At 35.6% G+C, this 10,654-nt stretch overlaps 1 protein-coding gene across 1 annotated transcript in view; it reads left to right on the forward strand.

The window, feature by feature from the left end:
* plppr5b (phospholipid phosphatase related 5b) overlaps positions 1-9,926 on the forward strand; it is a 57,916-nt gene extending 47,990 nt beyond the window's left edge. Inside the window, exon 6 of the mRNA XM_073830716.1 lies at positions 6,226-9,926. Coding sequence (XP_073686817.1) covers positions 6,226-6,255 — 30 coding nt within the window. The 3' untranslated portion in view covers positions 6,256-9,926. The remainder of the gene's footprint in view (positions 1-6,225) is intronic.
* The last annotated feature ends 728 nt before the right edge of the window (positions 9,927-10,654 follow it).

Consider the following 10,654-nt stretch of genomic DNA (forward strand, 5'->3'; position numbering starts at 1 on the left):
AGATTGATCTTGTTAGATTTGGAGTGGCATACCAAATCAATCAATACCCAGTTTTCCTATGTTCCATTTTTTTGCGTGGATCATTTTGAGCATGAATTATTTCGAATTTGGTAGTTAAATGCTGTATTTTGCAAACGCTTTAGCGTATTGTTATGAATCTTATAGAACGGTTTGTGGGAAACTAATGAAATTTGGCACACAGACAGAGGACAGTCTCATCATTAACCACAGCAAATGTGGAGTTTATATCTCAAACTCTGTAGCACCACCAACAGGTCAAATTTGAAATTATGTTTCTGCTAATAACTTTTGAACCGTAAGATCTAGAAGTAAAATTTTAACTTAAATTTTCACCGAAATTGCCTTAGATCATCTTCAGACAATGGTGGCAAAAAGATATCAAAAGCTTTTTGATATACAAAACCATTTTTTTGACCAAAACGAATTTGATGACATGAGGCTACATCGTGGCAATGCTTTAGCAGATTCTGACAAAACTTGGTACATGTTATATCAAGGATGACCTGAGGGCACATGATTAGTTTTGTCAAAAAAAAAAAAAAAAAAAATATATATATATATATATATATATATATATATATATATATATATATATATATATATATATATATATATATATATATATATAAATAATTTTTGATTATAATTCCTAAAAAGATTGACCAAATAATAATTGAGATTGAGCTTGTTTGAGCATTTCCCTTTTGAGCATGGACCATTTCGAATTTTGTAGTTAAATGTATGCATTATACAAACATATTATGATTCTTATGAATCTTACTGAACCGTCTGCAGAAAAGTTATGAAATTTGAGATACAGATAGAGGATATTATCAACCATAGTCTCAATATTAACCATAGCAAATTTGAAATCTCTATCTGAAACTCTCTAGCGCCACCAACAGGTCAAATTTTAGCTCATGTTTCTGCTAATAACTTTTTAACCGTATGGTATAGAAGCAAAATTCGAAGTCGTCCTAGACGGTTTGTCTGATTTTCACCAAAATTGGCTAATCTTCAGACAATGTTTTTGTAAAGTGCTTCAATGATTTTGACAAAATTCACACAAAAATGGACATGACATCCACATCTTCACAATGCTTTAGCAGATTTTGTTAAATCTTGGTACGTATTATACCAAGAATGTCTAAAAGCAAAAAGCTAAAACTTCTCATTCCTGTCTCATAACAAGTTGAATGCATACCATAAGTTTAATTTATATAGGTCAGGATATTTTCAACGTTCAAAAAATATATACTTTTTAGAACTCATTCTAGAGGGTTTTTCTCCAATTTTCACCAAAATTGGCTCAGATCATCTTCAAAGCATTCTGTCAAAAATGTATCAAAAGCTTTTTGCTTTCGAAAAGTGTGTTAATGAATTTGATGAAGTTTGCAAAAATGGACAAGAGGCTATATCTCTGCAATGCTTTAGTGGCTTCTGACCAAATTTGGTGTGTGTTATAACAAGCATGACATAAGGTCACACAAGTAGTTTTGGCACAGCACCACCTACTGGTCAAAATATATAAAAATTTGATATTTCCCTTATACGTTTTGACCAGTTTGTCCAAAAAAATCATAAGATTGCTCTCAATAGATTAGGAACGGCATACTGAATAGAACAACACCTAATTTTCCTATGTCATCCCTTTTGGGTGTTGGCCATTTTGAGTTTGTAAAGTAAAATGTATAGTAAAATGCTGTATCAACCATTTATTTTTTGGTTTTAAGTTTTCAGGTTTTAAAAAAATATGTCTGAATAGTTTTAATTTATTTATTATTTTATTTAAAGTTTAATTTAATTATTTCAAGTAACAATTTCTTTATGATTTTAGTTTTTGTTAAATATAACAAGCCAGATTATATGATGCATCATAAAATAAATGGTAACCTTTTTTTTACCCTGTGAGGAGTTTTTTTGAACACTCATAAGCTGATTGTGTGTTCACTGTGTTGGTTTCAGAAATTACACTGGGTTCAGAATACACCCTGATATTTGCTGATTGATTGGTCAAAAAAAAAAATTAATAAGATATTTTGATACAGGATACGTATCTTCTATTGATTTTTTTTTTGTTGTTGCTGTTGTTTAAAGCTTCAGTGTTTATTTTTTTGCAATATACCTGAGAGTCATATCAATCGACGCTTTTTGTGATCTAATACGGATTCCGTACACGCACAGTTGCTTCCAGTCCACTTTCTTTCATAGCCACTGCTCCAGAATTCATTTAAAACCTGAACTGAGACCTGGTGTTGGTGTTTGAGTCTGGTGACCTAAAAAACCGTCAGCAATTGCACACCTCCAATAGAAGTGGAAATGCACTACTAAGCCCTCAGAGACTTGAAACACGTTTGATATCCTCCATGCCTGAGACGCTCCCAAGCAGCCGTTATCCTCTATGGCAGAAAGTCAGACCTTGCGTTCAGCTTTTAATTAAACCACAGGCCACCGCTGAGCTCCGTCAGACTGTAATTAAGCTGCAAGTATGACCCTTTCAACACATTTATTTACACATTCATTGCAAGTAAGCAAACGAGACAATAATTTAATCCCAGATTGCAGTGTTAATTTTCTCTCAGCAGTATATGAGGGATTAAATGTTGTTCTTGTTTGCTTATTCAGCTGCAATAAAACCATTTGGGAACATTGTCGGTTCACAGATGGTTTATTGAAATGCAGCAAATGAAATGTCTAGGATATCAAGGGCCAATAAAAATGCTAATCTTCTGTTTCTTCTTTAGTCAAGGGTGCCAATTCGAGATATTTATTTGTGATATCCGTCCGGCCTTGTAGATTGGATGCGGTAACGTCCCGTGAGGTTTCTGGGATGGAAAACGGACGATTCCACTTTGCTTTCTGCTGAAATATCCCCCAGACAGATTGCTGTCAGAAACCATAATGTCGTTGAAAGTGGGAGGACAAGGCATGGAAAATCCACATCTCTGTTTTGTCTCTTCAAATCACACAGACTGCGGGATCACGGCGAATGTGACTGGAAGCATGAAATAATTTGGTTGGCAAAATCCTCCCCATATTTTCCGCTGAGGTCACAGTGTATATATCAGCGATGTGACCTTGTTCTTCATCTCTGATGAACTCACTACATTTCCAGCTGTATTATTTACAGTCAAGCCTGAAATGATTCATACCCCTGGCAAATTCTGACTTAAAGTTACTTTTATTCAACCAGCAAGTTTGTTTTTGTTTTTATTAGAAATGACACAGACGTCTCCCAGAAGATTATAAGACGATGTACAAAAGGCATCGTTGTGGAAAAAATTATTACTCATCTTTTATTTACATTTAAACAAAAAGTGGCATGTCCAAAATTATTCATTCCCTTCTCAATAATCAATAGAAAAGCCTTTATTGCCTATTACAGCAATCAAACGCTTCCCATAATCGCTGACCAGCTTTTTTGCATGTCTCCACTGGTATTATTGCCCATTCATCTTTAGCAATGAGCTCCGACTCTTTCAGGTTGGAGGGTCTCCTTGCATCACCCTGATCTTTAGCTGCCTCCACAGATTCTCAATTGGATTTTAGTCAGGACTCTGGCTGGGCCAGTGCAAAAGTTAATATTTTTTTCTGCTAACCATCTCTTCACCACTTTTGCTGTGTGTTTTGGGTCGTTGTCGTGCTGAAATGTCCACTGGTGCCCAAGGCCAAGTTTCTCTGCAGACTGCCTAATGTTGTTGTTAAGAATTTTGATGTATTGCTCCTTTTTCATGGTGCCGTTTACTGTGATTGGGTACCCTGGTCCACCGGCTGAAAAACACCCCCAAAACATTAGGTTCCCACCACCATGTTTGACAGTGTTCTTAAGGAAAGGGGGTGAGTGAGGCCAAGTATGGTGACCAATACAAGGAATTTGTGCTCTGCATTTAACCCATCCAAGTGCACACACACAGTAGTGAACACACACACACCGTGAACACACACCCGGAGCAGTGGGCAGCCATTGCTGCGGCGCCCGGGGAGCAGTTGGGGGATCGGTGCCTTGCTCAAGGGACTCACCTCAGTCGTGGTATTGAGGGTGGAGAGAGTGCTGTACATTCACTCCCCCCACCTACAATCCCTGCCGGACCTGAGACTCGAACCTGCAACCTTTGGGTTACAAGTCCGAATCTCTAACCATTAGGCCACGGCTGCCCCAGCCTTAGGGTTGAAGGCTTCTCCTTTTTTATGCCAAATGAAGGCTACATCATTGTGGCCAAACAATTCAATTTTTGTTTCATCTGACCATAAAACAGAAGACCAGAAGTCTTCTTCTTTGTCCAGATGAGCATTTACAAAGGCCAAGCAGGCTTTTGTGTGCCTTATCTAGAGAAGTGATGTCCTCCTTGGTCTGTGTCCGTGGAACCCAGTGGTGTGCAGTGTCTGTTGGACTGTCTGCCTTGAGATGTTGCCACCAGCAGAGCCCAGATTCATCAGGATGGCCTTGGTGGTGATCCTTGGATTCTTTTTTACCTCTCTCACTATCCTCCTGGCCAGCACAGGTGTCACTTTTGGCTTTCGACCATGTCCTCTGAGATTTTTCACAGTGTGTAACGTATTGTATTTTTTAATAATACTTTGTACTGTAGCCACTGGAACTTCAAAACATTTAGATATGGTCTTATAGCCGTTTCCTGACTTGTGAGCAGCCACAATGCGCAGCCGCAGGTCCTCAATGAGCTTTTTTGTCTTAGCCATGACTGTCCACAAACCAATAGCAGAGAGCTTCTGTTTTTCACCTGTTGAGTTGATTAAAACAGCTGTTCCCATTGAATCAGGGTAATTAGGATGCTTTAGAACAGCTTGGACTATTTGGAATGGTATAGAACTTTTTTTTCCCATAGACTGTGACAGTTTGCAAAGGGTATGAATAATTTTGGACATGCCACTTTTTGTTCAAATGTAAGTAAAAGCTGAGAAATATTGTTTTCCACAATGATGCCTCTTGTCAAAAAAAAAAAAAAAAAAAACTTGCTGGTTGAATGAAAGTAACTAAGTCAGAATTTGCCAGTCAAGTATGAATAATTTCAGGCTTGACTGTATTTTTTTTAATGCAGCGTTTAGTTTCACCACCATGAAATTTTAGCTATCATTAAATTCAGCTGAATCCCTTTCAACGCTCATTTGTATGTATATCTGCGTGATGCATGTAAGAAACAGAACGTTCCATTTTATAATAAAATTTTGACCAGCCAAGCCACACACCCCATCGGATTTGATGGAAAAATCCATCTTCTCGATCTTGCCATGTACAAATGAATGATTCTAACTGGGACTCATTTTCTTTCGGATTGGGTTTGTAAACCGAGAGCATATGGCAGCTAAAGGTTAAACAAAACCATTAGTGTTTGCTGTTGCTTGGTCCCCTACGGTCAGCCTCATGCAGGAACTTTGACTGTGTGTAAAATGGATGAAGGTATAGCGGGAGATTTGGGCCCGAGCAAAGCTGCTCTAAACTCACATCATTAAAGCTTGGCACACACTGGTGCTTTCTGTCCTCATGTATTAATGTTTTATTGCATTTCTAAAGTGATCCTGTGGAGTCCTAAATTCTGAGACTCAGTGAAAAGCTTCTATTTTTATCATTTAATATTACATTTTTCAAGAAATTAATGCTGTTATTCAACAAGGATGCATTAACTTGATCAAAAGTGACAGTAAAGACATATGTTACAAAAGATTTCTGTTTGCTGTTCTTTTGTACTTTCTATCTGTTAAATAATTGTAAAAAAGTTTTTCTTTAAGCAGCAGTGTTTTTAACATTGATAATTGTTTCTTAAGCAGCAAATCATCATATTAGAATGATTTCTGAAGGATCATGTGACACTGAAGACTGAAATAATGATGCTGAAAAATCTGCTTTGCATCACAGGAATAAATTACACTTTAAAATATAGCAAAATAGAAAACGCTTATTTAAAATTGTAATAAAATGTCTCAGTTTTATGGTTTTTACTGTGTTTTTGCTCGAATAAATGCAGCCTTGTTTGAGCGACTTCTTTCAAAAACATTTTAAAAAGGAAGTAATTGCAAAAAAACAAGATGTTTTTTTGCAGTGAGTTTAGGTGTGCATTTTTCTCCTCAAAGCTTGTGTGGAAACATCCAAGTTTGCATCTAAAAGAGTCTTTCCACTTCCAAAGCAGATTGAAAGTGATTGATGTTGTCAGTGTTTGCTGACGTTGTTTCTTCTAACTCTGTCAACAGAATCACATCGCCTTCGCTGAGATCACGTGACCTTGATTCGCCAGTGTGGCAGACACATTGGACATCCACGCTGTTTACCGTCCAGTCTCGATAGTCCCGGCTCAACGCTAACGCAGTGGTCATAATCTCTATGGTGTCATTTTGGATCGCTCTGCCCTTGCTTTGTGTGTGTGGAAATATTGGTCCCGTCAATTAATAACTGTTACCATCACGCAACTAATGACATTTCCCTGACAGGTTCTGTTGGCTTTCTTGCAGACCGAGCTCACATCCAGAGCTCAGAATATCTCAGCTGCTCGCATATGTGGAGAGCGTAAGTGTCTGTGTTTGCGTTGGAGAGGTTTATGGCAGGTTGATGCAAATACCTACCTATGGAATTCAAATGAACTTGTGGATATGTGTTTTTTGTTCTCTTCATATATTCCAAATGTTAATTCCTATATCAATTTGTTTCTCTTTTTTTGCGCTTGCATTGTATGAATGCAAACATATGGAAGCCTATTTCCGCCTCAGAGTTAAAAAAAAAGTAATAGTGAGTTTATTTCTTGGAATTGGGTCACTGTATTTCACAATGTGACTTCTCAAAGTTGATGTGACTCATAATTGCAATATGATTTTCTCTTTAATTGCAACTTGTGACTATATTTCATAAATGGAACCATATTTCTCATATTTTCGTTTTTTTTTTTCACAATATGACTTTATTTATCTTAATATATCTCACAATTGTGACTAAAGTCTCAAATTGTGACTATTCTCATAATTGCAATTTTGTATTTCACAACTATTTCTCATAATTGTGACTTTTTTCTCACAATATGAGTTTATTTCTCTTCATTGCTTCTTAATATTTCAAAACTGCAACGTTGTTTCTTAGAACTTCAACTTTTCAAGTTGTCACTATAGTTCACAAATCAAATATGACTTTATTTCTCTTAACTGCAACATTATATCTCACAATTGTGACTAAAGTCTCAAATTGTGACTATTTCATTCATTCATTCTCATAATTGCAACTTTATATTTTACAGCTATAACTATTTCTCAGTTTTTTTTCTCACAATACGTTTCTTTTCATTGCAACTTAATATTTCAAAATTGCATCCTTGTTTCTCAGAATTGCAACTTTTTTCTCAAATTGTAAAACCTGTATTTCACAAATGCAACCATACTTTTCATAATTGTGATTTTGTCTCACAGTATCAATATTTTTGCAACTTAATATCTCAAAAGTTCAACTTTCTAATCAAATTGTGACTGACATTTCAAATGGTTTATACCTCACAACTGTCCTTTTTTATACACTGTAAAAAACTTAAAATAATTTGTTACCTGACTGTCTTTAAATTTTAAATTCATTTGAAGTATAGTCAATTTGAAATGTTAAATTGTACTAAGTGACAACTTATACATTTCAGTTAATTCAACTTATAATTTGTAGGCAGCTGGTAACAAACCCCGCTTTTAAGCTAAACAAACCAAATGTTTAGTTTAATCAACTCAAATATGTAAGTTGTAACTTAGTACAACTTAACATTTAAAGTTGACTTAACTCATTTGAGTTGACTACACTTAAAATTTTAAGGCAGCATTGTAACAAATTATTTTAAGTTGACTCAACAAATAGTTTTTTTACAGTGAAAATTGTGAATTTAATATCTTACAGTTGCAAATGTATTTCTCCTGTTATTTTATATCTATATACAATCTGACTTTTTCTCCTAATTGCAAAACTGTGACTTTTATTTCATCTTTATTCATTCATCATTTCTCATAACTGCAACTTTGTATTTCACAACTGTAGCTTTATTTCTCATAACTGTGATTTTATCTCACAATATAGTTTATTTCTCTTAATTGGAGCTTTATTTTTCTTAAATATGACTTTATATCTCGAATTGTGACTATTCTTGATGGTTACATCTTTTATTTTTTACTCTGAGGCAGAACTGGGCTTCCATACATACATACATAAATACACTGTGTTGACAAAAAAAGGCAGAAAATAAGCTAAAAAATACCTGCTGAAAGCTCACATAAAGTAAAATTAAAAAAAAAATACCAAAGCTCAGATGAACTAAAGTTTAGCTCAACTCATCCACTATACTGGCAGCAAAAAAAAGCAGTTCCAGATCTATTAGTTAGATAATTAATGAGCCAGGATTCAATTTCACCCAATGGTCTTTTAAAGTGAAGCTGCGTTTGAGTTCGAGTTTAATTCACCCAGCTGTGAAAGACAGATCATCTGCTAAGACAATCACCAGCCATCTCACTCAAATAATAAGTCACTTCATCAGAAGTGTCCGTTTAACTAGTGCTCAACACAACGATACTCGCCTTGGCATTGTTTTAATGGCCAGCACATCTTTCACTAAGGATCAATATTGTTAATGTTAAAGAAAAAAGTCAGAAAGCAACCTCTCCTCCTGTGATCATTAAAAACAAACAATGATACCTCATGTGTAAAATTCTGGTTATAAATTAGTCTCCTACATTATTTTATTCTGAAAGGATCAATGCTATTTTACAATGCTAATTTATATTTCAAAACTCTGGCCTTGTGTTTCAGTCATGTTGTGGTGCCATTTATTCTGGGTTATCTTTATCTTAAAGGGACAGTTCACACAAAAAATACAATTCTGTCATTACTCACCCTCATGTCAATCCAAACCTGTAACCTTTGTTCATCTTCAGAACACAAATAAAATATTTTTGATGAAATGCAAAAGCTTTCTGTTCCTGCATAGACAGCAACGCAACTGAAACGTTCAAGACCTAGAAAAGTTGTAAGGACATCGTTAAAATAGTCAGTGGTTCAAGCATAATGCTGTCCTACGAAAATAACCCAGAATATTCTTTTAAAGGTTTTAGACTTTTGGTGCTTGATTAAATATATGGTTCCCCTTGTATAGTACAATGTCCTGCTGATGTGACCAATCCTTAAAAGCAATAATGTGATTCTTCATATCTCATGAGAAAATTCCCATTTGGCTTCCCACTCAAATGGTATGTATATTTTTTATTGATATACATAGACATATATATAATATATTGGTGTAATAAATGGTATATTATTGCTAAAGCACTAATCACAGAAGGGATAGCTGCACTTTATAATGCAGAAATAAAAAAAACAAGCATAAAAATGATAAATGAAAGCGTTCAGCGCCTGCAGCAGTATTAGAGTAAAAACCAACATGGTGTGTACAGTGTAAATGCACATGACTATAATTTTTGTCAGAGATTATCGATGTTTATTTTCTTATGTTTGTGCTGTACGTGTACGTGTGGCTGGGGGTTTGTGGGTGTACGATGGCATACTGTAAGTACATATTGTACTGTATTAATCATTGATATTCTTTGAATCTTAGCTGTAGTATCACACTGGTTTCCTGTGTACCAAATGGATGTTTTTTAATCGTGTTTATATTTACGTTCTGTTTTATAGCTTGCACAGAGTTTTCGGTTGTTAAAAGATGTTCTTTCAACCTCAAAAAGCTTTTTTAACTTCTGATTCCTATATTTTCTTCTGCCATCCCACCTCGAGAATCATTACAATGGTTTATTTGGATACTACAGATGGATTTCCTACAAAGTCAATGTGAATCCATCTCCGAGTCCTTTTAGGGCTTTGAATTCATGACCTTTTACACTGTAGAGACGATGAAATCTAAAGTTTGAATAAAAAAATATATACTAAAGCTGTGGTGTTTTCTTTGACAAGCACTTTACGGTGTATAAAACGGAGGACGCAATATATTGAGCGTGTTTAAAGAGCCCTGTGGCATCTCTGCCCCCTGACTTCAGGAAAATTGCCTGGTTTGCTCTGGAGAACCTGTAAAATATGAGAGAAAGTGACGTGGTGCGGAGTCGTAGGGGATTCGGCGTTTTTCTGGCATCCTGACTGACATCGTATGTCCTGAGGAGCAACAAATGGACAAACAAGCAATCAGAAAAGATGAAGCGATTCGACCAGCTCACATTTATAACTGTCACTCAACAGGGTCAAAGTGGAAAGTCTGTATTTCTCATTCCTCCCTTCTTCCCTACATCACAAGGATTGATTCTTTTCCGAAGGGAAACACGTCTTCCTGCTTTGAGATTCCCGCTTATTTTTTTCAGTTTGACTGCCGCTAACACTCCCAGTGAAGATTGAAACCGTTGCTGTGAAACAGGCCTCTTGGGCTTACGGAAATCTTTTGACCTTTTTAAAGGTAAATCTAAAGCGAAAAAATGTTTTATCATTACTCACAATAAAGCAAGCACAAACATTACACTAATAAAGGTTAATTTAGCATGACTGGGCCACATTAAGAAGGAAATTTACTTGATCTGGTCACTTCATGGATCATTAATGCCTGTTTGAAGTTAATCGGTTTGTTTAAACTCAACATGAAATGAATATTGATCCTTTTTGCTTTCTTAATAC

This window comes from Garra rufa, chromosome 24, assembly GCF_049309525.1.
Source record: "Garra rufa chromosome 24, GarRuf1.0, whole genome shotgun sequence".
NCBI classification, from domain to species: Eukaryota; Metazoa; Chordata; class Actinopteri; order Cypriniformes; family Cyprinidae; genus Garra; species Garra rufa.